This window comes from Phocoena phocoena, chromosome 7 (genome assembly GCF_963924675.1).
Source record: "Phocoena phocoena chromosome 7, mPhoPho1.1, whole genome shotgun sequence".
NCBI classification, from domain to species: Eukaryota; Metazoa; Chordata; class Mammalia; order Artiodactyla; family Phocoenidae; genus Phocoena; species Phocoena phocoena.
Genome location: NC_089225.1, coordinates 54,363,632 through 54,389,860, shown reverse-complemented (window position 1 = coordinate 54,389,860; position 26,229 = coordinate 54,363,632). Strand labels below are relative to the sequence as shown.

The 26,229-nt window shown below is 33.5% G+C and overlaps 1 protein-coding gene across 3 annotated transcripts in view; it reads right to left on the bottom strand.

The window, feature by feature from the left end:
- The window catches only part of DYNC1I2 (dynein cytoplasmic 1 intermediate chain 2), a 50,752-nt gene that overhangs the window by 8,531 nt on the left and 15,992 nt on the right, over positions 1–26,229 (bottom strand). For 2 of the 3 annotated variants that reach the window (XM_065880570.1, XM_065880571.1), the window contains 9 exons: positions 20,069–20,184; positions 10,379–10,474; positions 9,989–10,151; positions 9,776–9,875; positions 9,159–9,284; positions 8,117–8,263; positions 7,641–7,754; positions 7,191–7,324; positions 6,165–6,309 (listed from right to left, as the gene is read on the bottom strand). In XM_065880570.1, the coding sequence (XP_065736642.1) occupies positions 6,165–6,309; positions 7,191–7,324; positions 7,641–7,754; positions 8,117–8,263; positions 9,159–9,284; positions 9,776–9,875; positions 9,989–10,151; positions 10,379–10,474; positions 20,069–20,184 (1,141 nt within the window). Of the gene's footprint in view, positions 1–6,164; positions 6,310–7,190; positions 7,325–7,640; positions 7,755–8,116; positions 8,264–9,158; positions 9,285–9,775; positions 9,876–9,988; positions 10,152–10,378; positions 10,475–20,068; positions 20,185–22,324; positions 22,385–26,229 lie in introns of all 3 variants that reach the window. The other variant, XM_065880569.1, reaches the window with a different exon arrangement.

Sequence of the window (26,229 nt, the reverse complement as noted above, 5' to 3'; positions counted from 1 at the left end):
ACTTCCCTCCTAAGTATAGGCCCAACAGAAATGAGCACTTGTGTCCATCAAAAGACACTTACAACTATGCTCATAGCAGCATTATCCATAACAACCCCAAACTACAATCAACCCAAATACCATTGGCAGCAGAATGGACAAATTATGGTATATTTACATACGGGAATAGTATCTATCTGAGAGAATAAACAATCTATAACTACCTTCAACAATATGAAATGACGCTCACAAATATAGTGTTGAACAAAAGAAGCCAGATACAAATAAGTACATATCATATGATTCCATTTTTATAAAATATGAAAAATGTTATATACAAATTAGATTAAAACTTACATAAAAATTATATCTCAAGTGAAAAAGAAGATTGCTGAATATCTCAGGAAATTATTAAATAAAATATTTCATCTATGAGGTGGACTGTGATGCAGCCACAGGCAAAAAGCAGGATGCATTATAACTGGGTAAAAGATTATATTAAAAATAAAAATACAATAAATGGCAACATGTTCCCAAATTTTAAATGTAATTAGAAACCTCTGTAATTTTTTTCAAGTTTAATTTAATAAACAGTCATCCAAGGATTAACAATTTTTCCCCCTCAAAGAGAAAGAAAGCACACATACAACACCAAAACTGTTTCGTAATATATTAATTTTATGTATGATACTGCAAATTAAAATCCCAAATGGATCATTTGAAGTACTTTTTAATAGTAATACTTTTTCTTAACTTGAAGAGAACTTCTGCCTAAATGGAAGAGAGGCAGCAGGAAAGAGCTGAAGAGGGGCGTAGGATATAAACTCTTATCTCAGGGCTACCAATAACTAGTTTTAAGGCTTTGGAGAAGTCACTTCATCATTCCAGGTCCCTATTTCCTTATTTACAAAACAAAGGTTATCAGTGGTTCTGAATCTTGACTATACATTGTAATCCCGCTAACCCTGGAGGGATTTTCAAAATTATGCTGTTGCCTGAGTCTATTTAGATATTATGATTTAATCAGTCTGGGGTGCCAGGTGAGCACTAGAATTTTTAAAAATTGCCAAGGTGATTCTAATGTGACCAAAACTGAGAATTACTGAACTACGTGATGTCTAAAGGTCACTGCAGCTCTAAAATTCTTATAAACAAAAGGTTTGCAAACATATTTTTCAAAAGAATGAATCAAAAGAATGTATCATTCTTTGAACAATAGATAGTATTTGAATAATCAAAGGTAACTCATTCTAGTACAGTGGTGAATAAATAAATAAACACTGTAAGGTCAAGGGACAAACCATATTTTTTTCTGAGCTCTTTACAGTAATGGGTTAAATAGTGTCCCCCCACTCCCAGCCCCCTGCCAAATTCAAGTCTATGTGGAACCTGTAAATATGTCGATATTGGAAAAAGGGTCTTTGCAGATGTAATTAAGCTGAGGCTATACTGCTTAGAGTAGGCCCTAAATCTAGCACGACTGTTGTCTTAAAAGAAGAGAGAAATCTGGACAGAGGCAAGTAGGAAAAGCTCCATGCGATGACAGAGGCAGAAACTGGAGTGATGCAGCTGGAAGCCAAAAAGCACAAGATTGCTGGCAACCACCAAAAACTAGAAAAGAGGCATGGAAAGAGGAACAGATTCTTCCTTAGAGCCTCCAAAAGTAACCAACCTTGCTAACACCTTGATTTCAGACTTCTAGCCTCTTGTGAGAGAAAAAATTTCTGTTATTTTAAGTTACCCAGTTTGTGGCAATTTGTTATGGCAGCCCCAGGAAACTAATACAGTAATTCTGTATTTTTCTGGGGGTAACTGGGGAGTTCTAGACTAATAACCAAAAGAGTCCCTATAGTAAATCCATGAACGTAACAGTGAGGTGCTCTCCAGAGAAATGGGAAGTGAGTATGTCCTCACTTGGATCGGCACAGAAATAAACAGATTCTCATTAAAAAGAAACAATTCTAAGGGCGGAAATACCTTCCTATATAACCTGATGGAAGATACTAACTTTTTCAGAAGGAATGTGTCTATTAAAAGCAATGGAAATATACAGAAGCAGTCTTACAAGAAAAATGAAGACAGTGCTCAATTCAAGCACTGCTCAGGAGACAGCATCTCAGTCAATGGATCCTGAGGATTACCACCCATGGCAGGGTTATCTCTATGTGAAGATGAAAGAATCACGCTGTCTTTGCTTGATGCCACTACACATTCAAATCAGAAATCTTTTGTTCCAATTCCTTGCTAACCAAGCAACCTTCTGATTATAATTTGGCTTCCCGTGTGGGTTGTCTACAGGGAAACAATGAGCTGGTCAGGCGAGCATGAGTATTTAGGCCTTCTGGCAGTTGTTTCTCATTGTAAATTAATAAATTGACCTTCTCCAATGCATCAGTGTCTTAGAAGCCTGTGAGTTCTAGTCAGTACTCCGTAGCTAATCAAATCTAGCAGACTGACAAAATTGAGTTTCTGACTATGCAAAGGACAGGCTGGACACTGGCCAACAAGTTACTATGGTATTTTCTAATAGTTAAAAAGGTTAAAGCTTTTCAAATAAGTGTTGAGCCTGGAATATACTGTGCATACATTAAAACATTTTGCCCTCCAAATAAATAATTACTATATTTTGAGAGTAATTTGTAACAAGTATGGTTAAATGTGGTCAGAATATTAAGCTCATTTATCAGGTCTACCCCTAATCAAGTGCTTATGGAATCCTCAAGTTACCTTCAAGAAGCTTCTACTTCTCACATATTCTTGTTACCATTTTTCAGGACTTCCAAAGTGTTTCTGCTGTGAATTTTCAAATTTGGTATTTTAAAAAGTTAAGAGTGTCCTTCAAATATATTAGAAGCAATGTCCTGGCTGGTTTAAATTAACCCTCACCAAAATGTGGAAAACGATCTTCATCTTCTTTACTAAAAATAACTGAGTTCAAAAAAGTAAACAATTTGATGATCCAGAACTCTGTCACTACATTAAAATTCCTGACTCTGCAAAAATTAGAAGCAGACGACAGAAGTAGATTACTTGAAACTAAATTTGAGGCAGTAACAAATTGAGATTTCTAGGGATTTTTTAGAGGACTTATAGAAAAGGAGAAAAAGAAAGACTCTTGTTTCGCTACTGGGGCAGAGACAGATCTTAAAGGATACAAAGACACAGCAATATCTAATGATTCGTTCTCCCAGTTTATGGGGGCTCAATTCCTAGAGGCAGAAAACACTTAAAAAGTAAAGGCATAAAAAGAAATGAAATTGAGCTATTTGTAATGAGATGGATAGACCTAGAGTCTGTCATACAGAGTGAAGTAAGTCAGAAAGAAAAAGACAAATACCGTATGCTAACACATATATATGGAATTTAAGGAAAAAAAATGTCATGAAGAACCTAGGGGTAAGATAGGAATAAAGACGCAGACCTACTGGAGAACGGACTTGAGGATATGGGGAGGGGGAAGGGTGAGTTTTGACAGGGCGAGAGAGAGTCATGGACATATACACACTAACAAACGTAGTAAGGTAGATAGCTGGGGGGAAGCAGCCGCAAGGCACAGGGATATTAGCTCGGTGCTTTGTGACAGCCTGGAAGGGTGGGATGGGGAGAGTGGGAGGGAGGGAGACACAAGAGAGAAGACATATGGGAACATATGTATATGTATAGCTGATTCACTTTGTTATAAAGCAGAAATTAACACACCATTGTAAAGCAATTATACCCCAATAAAGATGTTTAAAAAAAAAAAAAAAGTAAAGGCAAAGAAAAACATTTAAAGTCTGTTAAATTCATGAATGTGAAGATACTGGTGTAAAAAGCTTAAAATGGAACTGGAACAATGTCTTTAAGAAGAGATTATTTTAAAACCTTGCCCATTATTCATTATCATTGTGTTGGAGAGCACAGAGGCTCTACCAAGTTTTCAGGGAAAAAATGAATACCAGCAACACAATTGACTATGAAGTATAAATCCAAGATCAAAACAATGACCTTGGGAGCCATAATATGGCCAAATAAAAAAAATACTCAGCAGACTGTTGCTGCTCCACCCTTCATAGAGTAGAACTATTTGTGTGAAGATAAGTCAGAATAAAAGGTAATTCTTCCGATAAAGTTCTACAGGGTACTTGCTATTCTATAGCAAGTACCTGTTCTGTGTTGTCCTATCCTTTGGCCACTAACATTGGAGTGGTATGCATGCGTGGTGGGGGTGGGGAGTGGAGAGCCATGTAACACAGTTGAATGAATAAATGAGTTTTCTATAGGAAGCTCACATAAGGAATCAATGCCTAGCTCAATTAGCAAAGAAAGAGATATGCCTGGCTGTCATTCTTATTCAGTAGGCAGTTCTATGTTGAAATATAGCAAAATACAGGAACAAAAAATATCAACCACCAATCAACCAGCTGTGTAGTACCACAAAAGCAAGCATCAATCAGTCTGCTATCATAAATGTAAGTTCTGTTCTTGCTTAGGCAAGATGAAGTCTTCATTTTCCAGTCCTATTTGGTAATATATGTAAGAATGGAAGCCTCAAATTTAAAGATAAAAGAAGGATGGCAAACTGAAGACCTGAGATATTAAAAATAATAAATCTACAAACAGATAAAAGATTCTTTTCAATTACTGAAAAAGGAAGCTGGCCAACAATCTAAGAAAGATGTAACATTTCCTGTGTCTCTATATAAAGGACTACTCAGGTGAAAGCATAACCAGAAATCTAGCCACTTACGTAGCTGCCTACAGCCTAGAGAGAGAGAGTTGGCTTCATCTTTCCAATTCTGCATCTTGCTTTGGTTTTACTAGCTGGATTATGCGTTTCTTTGCTGGTGATTGTGAGAACCTTCTACCTCTACCTTTTGCCACTGTATAAATCTCATTCAAAAAAATTCAAGAACAATCCAGGAAAGAAAACAGATGATTGACAGTATATGCATTCAAACCGAGCGTCTGATCTCCATAAAGAGGAAAAGGAGGAACTGAATGAATATTGTTAAGTGCCTATCATGCTAGACACTGTGTTAAGCACTATTTAATATGTTTTCCTTCATTAGACTTAAATGCTGTTTTTATGCCTGCTAATTAATCCCAAACCTGAAAACGTTCAATTTTAAGAGAAAGTTTTCTAACTCACTAAGAAAGCATCAAGAAAGGACAAGAGTGAATAGTGAGTTCATCCCTGATTTCTGAGGCCAGCATTTGATGAATAAATGAGTTCCACTGTAATAGTGAAGAATATCTCTTAAGACCACTAGGTTTTCTCAAAGAAATTGAAGAATCAAATAAAGTTAGGATAAGGCAGACAGAAACATGAAAAAACACAGCTTAAAATTTAACTTAATTTAAATAGAATCTGATATTTCAAGTATGCAGCTTTGCCAGCAGCAATGTAATACTGCAGAAAAGCCAGACAGAAAAGTCAAGGCACTTTAATTTTTAAGTGGAGTCAAATGAAACTACAAGGCCTATCACAGGAAGAAATGTTCCCTACCTGGATTTGCCTTGAGACTTTCAATGAGGCATGGCAATGTCACATCTATCTGGAATTGCTGTAGGATCGGAAGCACTTTATAACATAAATGGTTTTTCAAAGCTTATTAAAACCCAAACAAACTATTTAAATTATGTATTGCAGAAAACAAAAATATATATGCATCCATATATATTTACACAGAAGTATTTACACAATACTTTCTTAATGATTCCAGTTTATGATGTATAGTCTCACTGTATAAGACTTACTGTACACCTCAGGTTTTATCTATCTTTTCTCCGGTTTCCATCAGCTCTGTGAGCCAATGCAGTTCTGAACAGCCTCTAAAAGCTCTTCAAAGAGCAAATGCACAGCTTTTGTGTTGGGCTATAGGGCAGCTACGTGAGTGCCATGTGAGATGCTCAGCGGCTTTTCCTCCAACTCAGTTCAGGGTAAGCAGTTCTGTGCTTGAAAAGCCTGAAGTGGTGGGAAGATTGGTCTTGGGTCATGTGTGGGATTACCACACTTGTCAGCATACTTTTAAGAAAACTTCAACATCTAGTTGTTCACTCATGTTCTGTGTAACTTATTAGGTTTGATCTATCAGTAAATCATTCTAAGCTATTAGGAGGCTTTTTGTCTTTCCCATGTAGTAATAGAGCACCACCTTGTGTCAGAAACCTGAGTACTTGACTAGACATCTGTTTTTAGATACCTTGGTTGTCCAAAGTTTTACTGTCCAGTCAAATGATGAAGTGACAAAAAGATGTGAGAAGTCCACTGCTCCAACAGCTGCATGACAATGAATGCCAGTAATTGGTCCTTGATGTCCCTCGAACATCTCACTGATTCCAGCTTTGCTGTTTCATTAAGAGTGAAAATAGGGAAATCTCTTGTAAGTAGAGCACTTATAAATATATTTTATCATGGGTTTATTTATTACACTTTGACATAATTTCAACAGACTTAACTCTGTGCTCGTAACACATAAGAATAATTATGTTGAGTGTTACCTATCCAGATTTGATAAGGCTACTAAAGTGGTTAAGTACATTTTGGAACCATAAACATCATGCTATTGATGACAGAAATCAAAAGTCCAATATCTGAGGTTCTGAGGTGGTGGGATAGAGACAAATGAATGCTACATGTATGAGAGAGAATCTGGGCTACTTTTAAATCAAAAGCTTTGAAGTGAAGGTGATCTGTACTTGAGATGAAATCTGGACCCTCAATTTTTTTTTTAAAGGAAGCAATTGATAAGGTACAGCTAGACAATTTCAAAACAGGTTGAACAGCAGGGGAAATACTAGTCAATTTAAAACGTGTATGTGACGTTACTGTGCGATTATCAGGACTGAACTAAGGCTCAAAGTCCAAATAAATCAAGATGGAAAAACAGCTGAAAATCTTATTTACAACGGTCAGTATGTGGCATGTGCATTTTGTATTTGTAATTGCTGAATGCTACTTCCTACCACTAACTTTTGTGAGCATGTCCACACGTACAAAAATCACAACACAGCACAACCCTCAAAATCCAGAACACATCGTGATCCAAAATAACCTTTTATTTTAAAAAAGTATTTAAGTTTTAATTTTATATACCTGAATTTAAATAATTTGTCACAAATAACGAGTGGCTCTAGGACAGATTTCTACTTGAATAAGAGGCAATTTGTTTTAATACGATTATTCAAGAGAGAATTTTAAATAATTGTAAATTCCAGTTTAGATTTACCTGCCATGGCGGCATGCTGTGTACACAGAACCTTCTTCACTCCCAACAACGAAGTTGTTGACATCTCCAACAGGGAAGGACATAGATGTCACAGCGACTGCCTTTGACTGTTTATGAACCAATTCCATGCTATCCTACACAGAAAAAATTGAGTAAATTATTTTGTAAACTTATAATTTTTAATTTTTTAAAGAAAATTTTCTAGTCTTAATTAGTTTGTAAACAATTATTTTACTATACTACTTATATAAATTTAGTTTGATTACATGAAGCAGGTTTGAAAATGAAGTATATACGCCACAAATTACATTTATACATGTTTAGATTTATAAACTATTACTATAATACTATTATAAAATATTTATGAAAAACATAAGCTAGGGTTTACATAGACTTAAAAAAATACCAATATTTGCCTCAAAATTTCAGAGCTTTCCAAGTTTAACCTACCTGTGGATGGGAAAGCATGTCCAGACTCCATGAACAAATTTTTCCATCAGTAGAGATACTAATCAGATTGTGAGCGTTCTGTGTCCCAACAACATTTACACAATATACAGGATGCTAAAGAAAGAGATATTAAAGTTTTCTGGGATTATTTTACCAAAAAAAAAATGAAATAATTTTTACTGTATAATCACAGGTATTCTGTTTCATATCCAGTCTCATATCTTGATGGCATTTTTAATGTGAAATTCGATGCTATTCCATAGATTAGCAAAACATTATCTCAGAAGAGAGATGAGTTTCTAACAAAATAGATTTCCAAAAATACAAAGAAAAAAAAAGCCTTCAGTTTTGGTTGCTAAATGATGAGAAATTCACACATCAAAGGAAACACATTTTGAGACTACTCTGATGGACACTACTAAGTATTTAATGGTGAAAGAAGACAGAAATCTAATGGAAATAACCCCTTTACTTACTGTGTGTGCTGCAGCTGACAGTGGAGTTCTTTGCACTGGAGTTCTTTTATTGCTACGGTTATCCCACAGCACAATCTGGCCTGAATATGTACCACCAACAACCAGATTTGGATGAAATTTTGCAAATGTAGCAGACATAACGGCTGACTGCAAATAGCAAGATTTTTATATTTAAGGTTCAAATGGAAGAAGCGTGACAAGTTATAAAAATAAATCTATATCCAAAACATTTTCCCCTTTATTGTAAAGTATCAGAGATTATAAAAAACCAGTAAATAAATATACTTTAAAATTTCATTTTGCTTTAGAACATAAGATACAGCTTTAGAATAGTTCTGCTTAAAAGTCAAATGTAATGATTGTTTACAGAAATGTTTAAGCAATTTATCGAAGAAAGCAAAAATTACTTAATTTGATTACATCATTAAATCAGAAGATAACTGGCTCTACTTTAGCTTCTGACGGTAATCTGACAACAGAGTATATGCTAGTTTTGATTCAGTTAAGTGTTTTTGCAGAATTATGATATTATTAAAAGATTATAACTTATGCAACCAGAAAGGCTTGCAAATTCTAACCTCCCACTAAATCCACTTTAAAAATCTGCATCTGTTTCCTACTTCAAACATATGTTTCTACTTAAAACTATCTAGTTCCAACTCCTCAGGCCATGTATAAGTAATTCAGTGGGCCAACCATCTAATTGTATATTCAGCAAATAAGTTCCTGAGAAACTCCCTGTAGAAAAGACATTTTATAAAAGATTCCTTTTATACAATCAATCACAATAACAGAAAATCACAACTGCAAAGGACTTTAGGTGTGATTAAACATAAGAGATGTCAGAAAAGCTAGAAAACGCCGATCATGTTGAACTGAGAAGTCTTCAGTTTTTCGTTAACATCTGTTTGCAAATATGGGGTGGTTTAGTAAATGCCAATCCAATGAAATCATTATGTTGACAAGAAAAGAAGAAAGGCACTTGTCTAAATTCATTAGTGAATTCTTAAACTTGGGAAAGACTGCTAAAAGACCATCTTACCTGGCAGTGAAACACATACTCTGGAGTAGTTTTTTTGTATTTCATATTCCATACAAGGGCCACACCATCAGGCTCATGAGGAGCATCTTCGTTGTTATTATAGGAAGCCACAAGTAACTCTGGATACTGCTCGCAAGAATCAAGTGGGAAAAAAACGCTATGCATAATGAGAACTGTTTTACATTCCTAGTTACTCAACTGTTATTATTAAATTATTCTGAAAATACAAATTCCTAACACTTCACCAAGAAATATATCTCTAGAGTTATGCTTGCTGGAACATTAGTAAAACTTTAAATTAGTTTAGTTATTTTAAATGTTTTAATGTTAAAATATTTTATTAAAATATGTGTTGCAATTCTATCCAAAGGAGATTTGGTGAGCAATTAAAATTAGTAAAACTGGGCTGTGGCATAAATAAACTCTTGATTTTTAAATACAGTGTTTCCAATCCTTTCTTCCTAAGTACATAAGACAACCATAACCTTAGAACCATCATCCATTGTAATTTTCAATAATATACATTGATTTAATTACACAAAGTTTCCACAATTAAAACTACCTGCTTACTGGAATTCAAAAATGAGTTAATAGCAACCAATTATGTTATAATTTACCTGAGATGACCAATCCAAACAACTAACAACCCGATGCTTTGACCAACGTTCGTCAAAAAATTGTCGATTTAATGACAGTTTAGCACCTGCTTGAATCTCTCTACAGAAAAAGACGAAAAAAAAAAAACCCAACAACTGTGTTATAACTTCCCACTCTTAATCTTAAAGTAATTTAACATTGCTGAACCCATAATTTTAGCAATTAAACATTACCCTTCTTTGTCTTCCAAATCTCTTCCACTGTAGTCAAAGAAGATGTTAATCTGCTCAGAAAGAGCTCTTTCTACAATTCTTGTAGAATGGTCGAAGAAACTTAAAAATTCCTCAGAGTGCAAGATTTGCTGCTTTTCTTCTTCAGTCAGCTCGTGCGGGGGGGCTGTGAGACAAACGTTTTTCTGAAGTCGGATTTATGCCACTCAAATCATGTCACCTCACTATCACAATTTGTGTCAATGAATGCCACTCATTTTTTTCCAAGCAGATTCACCTCTTTGATTTAGAGCATTTTATTCTACTTTAATATATAAATAATAAAAGCAGTCTTAACAGGAATCAACAAAATTTTTTAAATTATTTTTTTTGAAGTTGAATTCTTTAAGATACCTTTATTATCACTTTCTTCATCTTTCTTTAAAGTTTTCTCTTCCTCAGGTTCAATAGGTGGTTTAGGAGTCACTACGTCATCTTCTTCCTCTTCATCTGAAAAAACAGAATAACACAAAAATTATTTTCATGAAAATAACTGCTAACTCTTGAGGTAAGTATTTCAGAAAGTATCACAACTCTTTAGATAAAAGCAAAAGAGTACAAATAATATAAATTTTATCAATACAATTTTAAAAAAAGAATTAAGTGGAACTTCTTGGTTTTTATACATACCTATGTGGTAACTCAGCAATAGTCATATCAAATTCTGTAGCAACATAAACTGAAATAAGATATATAAGCAACTAGGATGAGTCCCTCATGGAAATCTCTAAAAGCTTGCAAGCATTTATCATTCCAGACAGAACAACATGCAACTCCTACATAGTTTTATGTAGCATGCTGACACATTAATGCTGTAAAATGAAGAAAATCAAATGTCTAAAATAGCCTACAGAGCTGGCTGCTTACTTGTGATCTGAAACCATCAGTGTCTAATGGGTCTTCATATGGCATAAAGACGGCTTACATTAACTCTCAGGTTGCTATTTGAGAGGCAGATTTTAAAGATAATAGCTATGAGACCACATTTTCTATTCTGTCATTTTAAATGCAAGTCTCATTATCTACTGTTACATGATGTGGCAATAAGCACTTAACATAATGTTTTCTTAACTTGAATAAAAATACATATTGAGATAATATACAATGTTTATAAGACTTTTAAAAATTATTCAATCTCCCCTTATACCCCCAAACCAGGAAATAACTTTAAATTACTTATTTTAAAATGTTCTAGAACATACAACTCTGCCTACCTTCTCTTTCACTACATACTGAGATGGATTTTTATTAAGCAAATGCTTATTTTTATTGCCTAAACAGATGTGTCATTTGTCTATGAGGGAATGGCAGCAGGCGTCTGCAGCAAAGCGCATCTCAAGTAATAAGAGCCCATTCAGTAAGGGGACTTTACTTGTTAGTTATAGTCATTTCCCCGACCTATGTTCAAAATTATCTAAAACACGCATACATACGACATACACAAAAGAATAGTCAAGGATGGGAACCAGCTGCCAAGTCATGGTCCCAGCAGCCAGGCCAGCTGACTAGATAGCAACAACCAGATGGCACTGCTGGGATTGTGTCTTTCTGCTACAAGGTGGCAATGGGATGGCATAACATTCTTCCGCTTGACTGCTTCCAATCCTGTCTCTCCCCAATGGCTAGCCTGTGCAATTACCCACACTCCAGGAGGCCTACAGATAAGCCTTTACCCTGCAAACAAAATGCAGCTTGTAGGCCACACCAGCTGCCAAACCACACACATAGTGTTAGGTTTGGAGAGCTATGAAAATCTTTCTAACACTACAGTATAAGCAATAAAAATGTAACTGTACCTGTAGGAAAGAAAGCTTTAAATGACACTGTATACTGCACACAATGATACAACCTCCAACTTAATCAAAATGATAATGACGTATGCCAATCCTACATTACTTGAAATTGAGCGATTTTTACGTTCTGACAAGTTTACAGAACTAGGATAAATGGCACGAATGATTTCAATATATGCTCATACTTTTGAACCAAATGGTGAAGGTTAAAATTTTTCCTTTCAAGGGCCTCAATCAGCCACAAAGGAAAACAGTAATCACTGTCTTTTCAGCCAGCCCAACCGCATTTGTCAGCCCTTTCTCCGTCAATGCAGCCAGAGCAATCAACCTGCCAAACATTCAGAATGGAAAAACAATCTGAAAATACAGGGTATAATGCACCTGCCAGTGAAAATGGCCATTTCAAGAAAAGCTAGTGATCTCAGTGACCCCGCTGAGGAGGCGGTGGTGCAAAGGGGAAAGAACACGTGAAAGAATTCTTAGTGATCGCCACTCTCTTGCACACTGACACTTCCTTACAAAGCATGCCAATTACAGCTTTTGTGCTACTTAAAAAAATGAAAGCTTTTTTTTTGGGCAAAATAATCACATAGAAAAACAGAAAGACAGTACTCCTTTTCAGATGAATTCTCATATACAACGGATTATTAATCTGAAAACAGTGTAACTGGTAACAATTCTTCTATACTGTACTGCTCCAACATTACAATGAAATTATACCATAAAGTCACTTGCCAGTGTAATAAAATAATTTAATTGTACTTAAGTTGACTTTTAGAATAACAGGATATTTACTTCAATTAAAAATTAAGTCTGGGGACTTCCCTGATGGTGCAGTGGTTAAGAATCCACCTGCCAAGGCAGGGGACACGGGTTCGAGCCCTGGTCCAGGAAGATCCCACATGCCGTGGAGCAACTAAGCCCGTGCACCACAACTACTGAGCCCGTGCGCCTAGAGCCCATACTCCGCAGCAAGAGAAGCCACCGCAATGAGAAGCCCATGCACCGCAACGAAGAGTAGCCCTGCTCACCGCAACTAGAGGAAGCCCGCGTGCAGCAACGAAGACCCAACACAGCCAAAAATAAATAAATTTATAAATTATCTATAAAAAACTTAAGTCTGAAAATATGTATTTTCTGCTAATACTGTTAGTTATCTTAATCAATTTTGTTGACTAGTAGGGTTCACTGTATGTAAATCCTAAAATCAAAGATAGGGAATCTGAGTCACCCTGGACAAGTCATTCTTAAGCACTGTGAATTATAAATTACAGCCTCCTATCCACATCATACTTCCCTCCCTCAACTTTGTTACATTATACGGTTTCTAAGTACCATTTCCAATGACAGGTGTCAAATTCCTGTCATAATGCATATGGTCGGTACTTCAGTGCTAAGTGACCTCATAATCTATATATTTAACAGAAAAGATCGTGCTTATAGACACTCTTTTCCTTTTAAAATTTAAAATGTAGATGAAGTATGGTAAACAGTGATCTGTATCTGCCTACTTTATGGCATTTACCATGCTAACTTGCCCATATAGATTACTTAGTTGTGTTTGAATGAGTAATAATCTATTTAAATACTTGTTTTCAGGATTTTATTTTAGAATGAATGTACATAGCTCTCTTTCTAGATGAATTAAAAACTGATTAAAAACTATGATAAACCCAAGCTTCATAAAAATGACTAAGCTAAATAAAAATTCCAGGAACATTACAAAAATGATCTGTTCTTTAAAAGTACAAAACGGTATTTTTATTATAAAGCTGATTATCTATATATACCAAATATTTGGCAAAAAATGCCTAACATCAGTAACATCAGATTAGAGACTGTTCCTCTGAAACAAATACACTTCTCTTATTAAAAACTAATACAATTAGCTACTAAAAAACTATTAACATGTAGTATTATGTTAATAATACTATATTATTAGACCAAAAATATAGTATTACAATTCTAAAGATTTTCTAGGCTAGTCCCTATTACATGATTATCTATATTTAAAACTAAAAAAGACTGCAACAATGCAGGAAGACTGAAAAATGGGACTGCCATGTCACATCAATTTATTGATGAATATTCATCGCAATATGCTAAGTGGTTAACTCCGTGCTTTCTCTGACAGGGAATCTAAGGTTATAAACTGAGCAGTAAAGAATGCATAAAAGTAGCAGTTACTTTTAAAATGACAAATCTCTTGTCAATGAATGCTAAGAGTAGGTTTAATGAACCACTGAATTTTTACTGAGTTAACATCAAAATTGTGATGTATTTTGGTGAGATGGAAAGAAAAGCAGTTTTGTAAATTAAGCTGCACCTAGAAATAACACCAAAGAATGAAATTCCAGTTGTTGGAATAATCTGTTACAGTGGAGTAGGTTAATCAAAGTTAAATCATCTGTGAAATGGGTGGCTTTTGTTAAGCTGAAGGAAGGAGTCTTCAGAGCAAGTTTTCTCATCTGTATGTCACACTACATTTAAGAGACATCTAAGAATAAGCCACAAAGCATGCTTTGAATTATTTTAAAATATTACAACATATTTAACAGGTAATATGAAAGATCCTAGAAAATCCTCACTAAACACTGATACTCTTTATTCTATCACTTCTCACAATTAATGCTCAGTATGAGGTCAAAAATAAATACCATCATTGGGGCATTATGTCATTTAGGAAATACATTTGTTGTCTATAAATTTATTAACTAGTTTCATCATACTGGTGTACTGTATTTTAAGATAGTTTAATATCTTATGAAGAATTTCTAATTTACAGAGTAGTCTGATTTCTTATGATACAAAGGAAGTTGCCACTGAGTTCCAAAACTCAGGAAATGTGTTGCATATAAAAACATAATTTACAAAAATTCAACTAATAACTTCACAAACAAAATGAGAATATTAGAGGGAAATGCTTCAATCATAAGTTGAAAAATCCATGTTAGATATGAATGAGTTTCCTTTAATATTTTGAAAATAACCCTTTCTTTTCTGGATCAACATCCTTTTGAATCACTTCATTTCGATCCATTTGTCCATAATTTCATCTTCTTATACCTTACTCTTTAAAATCAATATTAAGAAAATCTTATATTAGGACAAAACTTCATGAATGTATCAATGGAATTCATTCCTTTTATTTTTTTAAACACCCAGAATCAGATGCAAGGTCACTTGGATTTCCTTAATAATTTAGATCTTCAACAAGGGAAAATTTTAATTGGGAAATATTTTGAATATAGATCTAATGCTAATTTGGAAGATAAATAAAACGGGAGTAATACTTTAATCATACATAACATTTACTTTAACACAGAATTTGTCTCTCTACATTGTCTCTTTTTATGTAAAATTCAGATTTTATTTAGGCAGTATTGGCATCATTAACACAGATCCTGTTATCTGCGATCTCATAAATATTACATTTTTCTGAGGCCACAATTTCAGATATGCTGATTAAAGTCTTTCAGTCAAGGTTACGAATAAATGCTTCAATTTTCAATTATTTTTATATTCTCACAGATTCTCTGAGGGTTAAAACTAATTTATTACATGTGTTATTTATTCCAGGATTTTTTTTAAAAATCCATTTTAGACAAGGGTACTATTAAACCAGAAGGCCCACAGATTTAGTCTACTTGGGAAGTGTGGATTCCAGATGTTAAGATCATGCAATAAAAAAATTAAGAGCTATTTTACATATAACATTTTTCTACACATTATAAATGCTGATCAACACGTACCTGAGGAAGAATATCTGACTACTAAATCAACACCAAAAATAATTACAAAACTCCACAAAGATAAGAAAGTGGAATGATATGCGAAACATAGCACTTCATTGGAAATCAAAAACCAGGTTCTGGCTGTAGTCTGATATTCTCTTATATTGTGACCATAGGGTCATCAATGAACTTCCTGGGGTCTCAGTTTCCTCAGGTGTAAACAAGCTGATTAAACTTTGGAATTTCTTCCTCTTTAAAAATCTGTGTCTAAAAATTACAACAACAAAAAAAATCCATACTGACGACGTGAATAAGAAAAAAATAACGCCATTTTCAAAAGAGTTAAAAACTTTTAAAAGAGAAGAAAGTAACTCTTCCAGGAGTGTATCTGTGGGCACCACACTCCTGCCATGAGAAGTTCTTTTACCTGCGGAGAACAAAATTGACTGAGGTCACATGTTCCTTGTCAATTTCATTCACAGTAGGTGCTTTAAGACAGCAAAGCACCTCAGTTCAGAAATGGTACTACCAACTCACAGAGTAAACTTGAAAGAAGATGGCTAGAACAGGGAAAAAGGAAAAAAAGAAGAATAAAAATTGCTTTTTAAAAGAATACATTCAGCCATTTTTAAAAAATGAAAAAAAAGAGTTAAGCCTAAAACCAATTTTTATCTTCAATTTGGTAACTCACGTTACTTCTGCACTAATTATACTGCCTACCCAGGTTCAATTTACTGTCTGTTACACTCAAACTGCGATTTCAGCAATTTTGCCTCATGGTGAGTTTTGGAATTTGTTACATAATTCTTAAACGCGAGCCAACAAGGCTAAGTTTGAGAGGCACTGTGTTAAACCAATGGATAAGCAGAAGTACGGTTTTGCACAAAGTGTTTTCATTATAAAACCTTAAGTTCAGGTTTTTTTTTTCTTTCCCTCTTTCTAGAACCTCTACAAATTAGGAAAAGAAACAATGTAAGAGCCCTGGACATGAAAATAATTGTAATGATATAGAGAGGAAATGATTTCATTTTTATAAATAGTTCCAAAGGCTAAGGATGGCTCCATGGTATTGGGGTACATTTCGCATTCTCCTTCACTTACATACCTCAACCTGACACTAAAAAAAACAAAGAAATAATCGAGTATATAGCATATACTCAATAAACTTGCAGAATCCGTGAATTCTTGTTGCAAATGAATAAATGTGGACCTTTATAAAACTAACATCTAAGTCTAGTTCACACAGGAAAATTTTAAAGATAGTGGTGCTAATACATCTTGCTACTTTCACCTTCTATCAGTGAGGATAAGAAAAATTCTATTTAACACCATAAAAGATCAAAGCTGTTTATTAATTACTCTTAGCCAATCACTATAAAATATTATCCTGATGCAAATTTATCGATAAATAAGTTAACTAAGTCATGCTATCTTTTAATCTTTTAATGAAGTAATTTTCAAACTACAGGTCTAAGCCAATAAATTTAGTGTATTATGGTCAACACTGAAAAAAATGAAATATAGCAAGAGCAGAAAAGGTGTTATTTCATAAAACTTTTGTATCAGTTACAAGTTTCCCCCACTATTCGAAAGTAGAGCAATCCTATGAAACCTTTCTTTCTTAAGCTGAAGTGGTATAAATTGAAGAAGTAATTACTTTAGACACATCCTGTTAACGGATGCACAAAATAAATACAGCACAGATGCTCAGAGACACAGTTCAAAGCTATGGCAGCTTTCTGCCGAGATGCTGTGTGTAGTTCCCAGGGAAGGAGCTCTCTGCTCCCAATGTGGTGTAAAGTGAACTTGTTAAATTCAAGGGACAGCTGTACACATCTGTATCTATGTTTGTACTAGATTGTAATATAAATTGAATTTCTTACCATAGGTGACTGTCATAAAAGCATGAAAGTGCTGCTTCAGTGGCAGCATGAGAGAGAAAGCACACCTTGGAATCAGTCAGACTTGGTTTAGAATCTTAGCTACTAGCTATGTGACCCTTGATAAGCTATCTCTTTCAGCTTCAGCTTCTTCATATGTAAACAGAGCTGATATTTAACTCTTTAACTCTCAAGGTTTTGGTAAGAGGATTAGAGGTAATGTAAAGTGCCTTACACTATACCTGATATGTAGTAGGCACTCTTTGCTGTTAAAATTTTCAGTCATCAATTTGAACGTGAGGTTTGAAGAACCGTTAAAACAAGTAGCTAAGATAATATATTTGAAACATGCTAAAAGGTCCAATTTTGTTCATAGCATTCAGAGGGATACATAAAACATAAAATAACAGCACACGTTTATATCTATATACTATGTCATCATGGAATTCAAGAAGGCTATAAAGGAGAATGTATGTTTCATATATGGATCTAAGAGCAAATAATGATTAGAACATGATATGTTCATGTTAAAACCAAGAACTGAGACTAAGTGCCTTTTCACCCAATTTCATCAATAATTATGTTGTAGCATTAACACTTGAAAATAACCTATTTTCCCAGCAGTTACTTGCAGAGTAAAGGCATGAAAAAAAAAAAAAATCCCAAGTAAGTAAATCATTCTCCTGAGTAGGTAAAAGCAATTAATTCCTTCACCAAATATTTACTGAGTGTGTACTCACTACATGCCATACACTATTCAAACCAGGCATTACAGCAATGAAGAAGAAACAATCCCTACACTCATGCAAAATTTGGCAAAGAAGCTGAAGTTCGATAAAAACTTCGATAAAAAGCCTTGCCCTAAATAATTTCAAAGTGAAAAAAAGAGTTTATCTTGAACTTCTGGGTCATCAGCTTACTTTACAAATCACAATCTTTTAAATTTTCCAATTACTTGAAAAATAAAAATGGGAAAAAAAATTTTTTTGAAAACTGCCAGGCATATACTATGTAGCTATACATTCAAATTAGTTCAAAGACATTGTCACACATTCACACTTTAAAATTTATATGCATGTCAAAAATAAGCAATTAAAAATGCAAATTTCAAGTAGGATATAAAACCATATGTGTGTATATACGTATGTTTGTGTGTGTTTATGTATACATATATAATTTTTGAAAAAATATATCATGGAAAACAGACTAGAAACAAATGGCTATTACACAGACACTTCCTACCCTTTCTGTCTTCTCTAAATTCTTTATGATACACTACTACAATTATTAAAAAAAAAAGAAAAAACTTTTTTTAAATGGAAGTCTTCACTTAAACTAATTATAGGTATATTATAATAGGTATTACTCAAAATAGCTTCAGAATGCTTTACATTTCAAACAATCCAAAAAGCATCTCAAAGTAAAGCTAAATCTCCAAATTATTATTAGAAGGAAAAAAAGCCTAATTTATTTTTTAAATGAGTCACTATACCCTCATTTTGGCTATTTTACTCACTTTCCGAGTTAACATATCTAACAATGTAGCTCCCAAAAGACAGAAACTATAACACTTGAATATACTAGTTAATAAAATAATATTGTCTGGAAATTATAGAATCCTACAGTATTAGTTTTTTCCATACTGGTAGTTCAACACTTTTATCTTTCCTGTCTTTTTTTTTTTTTTTTTTTTTTTTGTGGTATGCGGGCCTCTCACTGTTGTGGCCTCTCCCATTGCAGAGCACAGGCTCCGGACTCGCAGGCTCAGCAGCCATGGCTCACGGGCCCAGCCGCTCTGCGGCATGTGGGATCTTCCCGGACCGGGGCACGAACCCGTGTCCCCTGCATCGGCAGGCGGACTCTCAACCACTGTGGCACCAGGGAAGCCCCATGTTTTCTTTTTTTAAAGTGGCTTATGTCTCAAAACCATCAGGGTTTTTTTTTTTCTGGTAAGGGGAGGAGATTGCACCTGTGAAAGCTATCTTACCAAACCACAGAGCAGCAGGAATGAAAAAAATGTATCCATAGAGATGAACATTCACATGGTCAAAACAAAAAAACTCTTGGATAAAAATGTTATCCCGGGGCTGTTTCACAGAGATTAAAAACTGCTATATAATCAACACAGTAGAGCCCTTAGATCATAAAAGAGGAAGTTTATGAATTAGGTCCAGATTTGTTCATTAATATGGATTAACAATGACAGTATATCAGAATACAGTATACTCCACAGAAAATATTGAATAATTTACATGATTTCATTTATTATGGGATATACTGATACTCTCATTTTGGGAAGAATTATGTTCATGACACAGAAATAGAACATGCTTAAGTTTTTCTGCTTCTAAAGCAGCACACAGCAACAACAATATGAAAATGGAAATATTTACATTTACGTCAACAAAATTAAAAACATACATACAGCTTATATTTCTGTTAACTTTTAAAAGAAAAAGTTTTAAAACTCTAAAGAACAAATGCATAAATACAGAAATCCAAAGCATTACTTTTATAATATTCCCCTAAGGAAATATGCCAAAAAATAAAAAAGGAAGAAGGAACAAAAAAAAAGGAAAGAATCCACTTGTTTAATATGGCGGCTTAATGACAATCATATTAAGGACAGATACTCACCTTCTTTGGGTTGAGCCATAACTGGAGTCTGAGTTTCCTTCGTATATGTGACGATTTCACGAGGAGGAAAGTCAACCTGTGTAATTTTAGCCATTCCAAGTTTAATAGGTCCTCGTCTAAATAAAGTGAACACAAATGTTTTTAAATATTACAAATGATACATTTTAACTACATCAAATAATGTTATTTTATAAAAGTAATAATTGAACACTATATATCCAACAGTGTAATTTAAATCCCTGTTTTATTCAAGAAATTTTAAATGAACAATTGGCTTTATTTTAACAAAAGAATTAGAAGGTAGCAAAAACAAAAGATATTTCCGAATCATTCAAGGTGTTTATTTTTCACTTTAAAAAGGCAAATAATTTAGTTTCTTAGAACAAATGTGTGGGTAATAACAGAGTAAGAGGAGAGGAATTTCAGAGCAGACTGCTGAATAAGGTTGGTTATGAGAACTGTTTTTAGCAGGGACACGATTCTGGACATTTTTACAAGAGTCAAATACGTGGATCTCACTCAGACCACATTTAGTTCCCTTCACCATCAGAAGACTTCAGCTTTAAGAGTTAGAAAGAATTTTCTGTTGAAAACCATTTTTTCTACTTATATTCTGCAGAAATTGAGAATCATACAGTCAATTTAGATTTTAAAATAAAATATTTAAACTTTAAATCTCTAATCTCTGCACAGTCAACATGGTCCTTGATTCACATACGGACAAACTATTGTGCAAACATGTTAGACCTAAACTAAAGCCACGTATCTTCTGAATATCATGAAATTACTAAAGCCACTTCTGTTTTAAATAGGGGGGAATACATTCTTTTCTGACAAACAGAAGACTTGTGGCTATTATAGTAGATGTCTAAATTCTAAACCAAATATAGCATGCTTCCAAACTCCCAAAGTTCTCAATGATGAATCTGTCTTAAAAGAATATCTAGTAAAAACAGTGGAACTTCCAGAATATAAAGGAGGATATCTGAAATATACATATACACACACATATATATATATATATCATTGGTAATATCACATTGGTAATATAAACTAAACTTTTTTCTTATATAAACATCCTTTTCAAAATCCTGTACAAAAAAGTTTAATAAAATTAGTACATTTAAAGAATTTTCTCTAAGGTCCCAAATGTGGGCCATAAGAAAATTTTAATGTGTTTTCTACCTTGGGGATATCTAGCCTTAAAGAAAAAAAAAAAAAAGCATAATCAAAGAATTAAATGGGAAATTTTAAGTACATTTGAAGTAATCTAGTATTCTAAGAACAAAATCTGAAATAAGAAACTTTATATTCTGATATTTAAGATGTAAACCATATGAAAAGTAAGTCACTCACATATCTGATAAAAAACAGTCAAGCCAACATTAGGAACAAGTTACTAACTTGAGTACATATAGGGTTTAATAGGTAAAAATCACAATACTAGAACAAACAAACAAAATATTCTAAGATTTAGGGATAGATTTAGGGAGGTAATACCTCAGTTATCCAAAGCCACTTTTACTGAGAACAAGCAAGCAACTGGGAGGTGGGGAAGCCTCAGGGCAGCCGAGAGAGGCCTACCAGCTAATGTACAAGAAGCTCATATACTTTTCTTATATGGCCTAATTCAAGGCTTATTAACTCTTAACTTTAGACATAAGTCCTAAAGGTGTTGGTCATATGTTTTAGAAGCTGCAAAATATCAAGGGAAAAGAGCTATCTGAGTCAGGCACAATGGCAGCAGCAAACATTTATAGTTTGCATTGGAGACTAGAATAAATAAACGAATGAATAAATGAATTAATAAGTAAATCAATAGCAATCTGGAGCCACGGTGTAGAAACCAACAGCTCTGTTCCTCTCAAAACCTTAGAAATCATCAGGGCATTTTAATATAGAAAAATAAATTAATATTCATGTTGAGTAACCTAGAAAAGGTTCAATTACATATTGCGTATTTATTAGAAAAAGTATGGGAAGTTTATAATACACTGTAGAAAAACTTACATCAAAAATATAGAAATAATAAAAGTAATTTGGACATTTAAATGGGTAGACTTAGGGTACCTCTAAAATCAGATACATAAAATATGTCTTTCACAAATGATAGAGGATAAATGAGGTGTCACAATAAAATATCACTCTTCAAACTATTACCTGAATATTAGAAATTTAAGCAAAACAAAATTAGGACAATTTCACAAAGAATCAAATTAATTATAAAAGAGGGAAGGTAATAAATCTATTCAATACCCCAAATCGGAATCTGAGTGAAGCTGAAGAACTGATGGATCTGTATCCCAATGCAGCGTCCTAAACGGTTGTAGGACAACCATGAAGCATTAGCAAAAAAGGCCATAAGTTAGTCAAGCAAATACATTCTACGAATAGCTAAAGTACGGTTCACAGTTAAAACCCACATGTTCTGGTTAGTACAAAAAAACACCAGGTATCACTCAATGCTCTAGTGCATGCAATAAGCATAATATGGTTAAAGATGCAAACATACAACCTAGAATAGTTAAAAGACAGTATTTTCAGATTTTGGGAAACTAATATTGCATAGTAATGGCTAAGAACAGCCAAAACATCCAACATCCCAAATAACACATTATTTTTGGATGATAGCAAGCTAAGCTATAAAAAAAAAGTTGAAATTTTAAGTTTCCTAATGAAAAAAACATTAGTAAAAACATCTTAGTTAACGTATTATAATCTTGCCCAAAGCATTAAATGTGTGCAGGAAATTGTCATATTGGTAAAGGAAATGAGTCAACACATAAGCCTTTTGGTAAGAAAACCAAAGACTATTCCACTGGGATACAAAATAGCTAAAGTTTCCAAAAGGTGACCCTTATGTAATTTATGGGTTAAGCACTGCCCTGGGCTTACATGTCATCTGCTTTAGAAAGCAGCTAAAGATTTCTGTCTCTAGGAAAAAGTAGATTTTTTTCCCCCAGGAAAAATATTTTATGTTTAATGGATTTACCTAAACTAACTAAACTTACGGAGAATATCAATCCTAAATAAATATTCGGTTGTGTTTTAGCCTTGCCTATTGGGTAAACAACTTACGTGGGATCTTTTCCAAAAGATTTAAGGAAATTTTAGTTATTACTAGAATAAAAGCTGCTTTATGACATTGGCACTCTTGAAAGGTTAGCGATAATAAGATAATTATGTACAGTACTGTAAGATGCTCATAGTCCCTATTGAAAAGTTAAACACAGTACATTCGGTGCTACCATCTTTGTCAAATATATTTGCTTTTCACATATACAACAAATGATAATATACAACTAAAACTGCTATAATATTTAAATACAAGAAATGATTTCTATACTTGCCTCTATAATTTATCAGTAAAAGCAATCAGATGAACTGAACTAGAGAAATACTTCATTTTAAAAATATAAAGAAAGATCTTGGGATTTAAATGGTATTGTGTGTACACAAAGAAGGAAGAGGCCACAGTGAAGATTTACTTTATACTAAGCATTAAACAGAAACAAACTTAGGCTTTGTTAAACCAGACGGGGTTTTATGAGATGCTCTTCAATGTTCTGTACATAGCCTTTACATTCTCTAAGAGCTCTAGCTGTTACCAATGACACAGAGCTCCTTGTTGAGGATGTCATTTTAGTCTAAAATCAAGTAAAACTCTACCTCAAAATAGAACCAGTACTGAAAACACATGGCACAACATATGGGATTATATTTATTAAAGGCATCTGCAGACATATAAAGTAAAATTTCAATATAATCCTGAGACATATAATCAAAAGCCTAAGAGATAAACTGATCAAGAATGGAAAAAAGGAACAAGAGGCATGGATTACTCAATTGAATAACCGTCACCTAAATTTTAGCGATAACAGAAGTGACTGAGAAAGTGAACTAAATAAAATCTTCATGAAATGCAACTTCCCAATCTGCAAAGTTAGAGAAATATCATTTTTATGGCCTCATATATTTATTCATAAATTACCACCAGGCCCAACAGAAATTTTTGGCATTTAGAAAGAGTGATTCAGATGTTTTGATATCATACTTGGTAATGTCTAACATGTTTTTTCCTACTCCCTAAGTGTAGTAATCTTAGACTGTCTTGGCCAGCTAATGTAAGTGTATAGGTTCATACACCTCACACATCTTCATGCATTTTCCTGTTTATTCTTTATCATCATGCCTGCTCAATGGAAGTTCATTCTGTTCGTTCTCAGACTCCAGCATTCTTTTTAAAAGCCACATATTTTAAAATGCTATTGTTTCACTGCCAATAGCACCAATTAATCAACAATATTAATTATCTATTATGGAATCTGGAGATGATTTAATGGAATTCATAGTTTTCTACTGTGTGTGTATACATATATATTAAGAAGTGAACATAATCAGTCCTCTTGAAAATTAACAATTAAAAATGAGTCTGTGCTCTCTAAAATGATATCAAGTCACCTCATTTAAAAAGAGAATTTATTTCCTCTCCTGTTAAACTTAAAAGAAACTTATTTTCTACTCATTCTCTAATAAAAACAAATACCCCTAAAGATATTTAAATACCTGTTTTCTTGTTTTACATCTTATCATTACAAACTACACTATAAACACAAGTTAGCACACTATTCTTAGGATTTTTCAATACAGTGAATAGCATTTAAATTAATGATGTAAATTAATGAACACTAGAATGCAAGTTTCCCGAAGGCAAGGACCAGGAACATTATTTTTTGTGGTAACCTATAGCATTTAACATTAAATTGGCAATTCAATTAATATGTATTCTAACATAATAAATATTTTTCTTAACAGTTATTTACTTCCTATACCAATTTACAATATTCCAATGGGTCTCTCTAATAATCTCTAGGTTTTCCAATGAAACTCAGGAGGACATATTTTAATTCATACAGATGTTACATAGTATTTTTTAAAGCAAACTTGCTGACGTTGCATTAAAATAATCTTTCTACTCCTATTCAAAATCAAGAACAATGAGTTCAGTATTAACACAGTAGAGTAACTGCATTAAAGTAATATATAATATCAAATAAAGAAATTTTTAAAATACTTTTTTTTTTACCTTGGGAAATGTTTTTATTATGGTAATGTATAAGGGGAAAATAAAACCCTTCTCTTGAAAATGCCATCTGTTTACTAGCAAAGGAATACTAACATATTTGCATAAGAATACAGAAGAACGAAAGTATGAAACAAATTTAGCCTTTGAAAATGAATTTAGACTAAATAAATTTAGTCTTTAATCTGTAATACATACTATTTTATGAGGTAATATTATTCTTAAACAGAAAGTTTTGACTTCTCTTAAATGACAGTTATGTCATTTACCTCCAACAACAGTATTGCTTAGATTTGCAATTTCAGTTCTATAAACAGAAGAGGTTTGGAAAGCACATCTCAAATTCAGACTGGTGAGCCTTTTGTGCCTTCTAATTATTAATGACAACCAGATTATTCAGAAACTGACTAAAGTACTGAGTTTATGGATTAGCTAGCCCCTTTGCTTCTTTTTTTCTTGCCTTGTTTTTGAGATGCTCATTACTTGTTTGTAACTTCAATCAGAGGTGCTTGGGCACAATGAAGACAAAACTTCCTAGTTTATTTCTCATTAAAAGGTGTCTTGAAGTTTTCCTGAGGAGAACATTTAACTTCCTAGACCAAAATAAGGATTCTGAATAAAGATTCTAAACTAACTATGTTTAGTCTCATTTCAGCTGCCATAAGAAGTCAAAATGTAAGATGCTGTTAAACAAAGACTTGGTATTATTGTGTGTGTGACAAAGAGAAGTAATAATACTTTTCTCAGTATGATCTTTGGAAAGAAGCTGAAATCTTACTGAACTTTTGAAAATCAAGTCCCAACATGTGTGCAGCATCCTAAAACAAACATGAAATATTGTTTTATAAGGAAGACCCAAGTTCAGGAAAACTTGGCAGTAAACTTTTTTTTTAATTGAAGTATAACTGACATACAACATTATATTAGTTTCAGGTATATAACATAATGATTTAATATTTTTATATATGGTGAAATGATCACCACAATAAGTCTGGTTAACACCCGTCATACATAGTTACAAAATTTTTTTCTTGTGATTTTTTTCTTTCTTTTAAGACCTGCTCTCTCAGCAACTTTC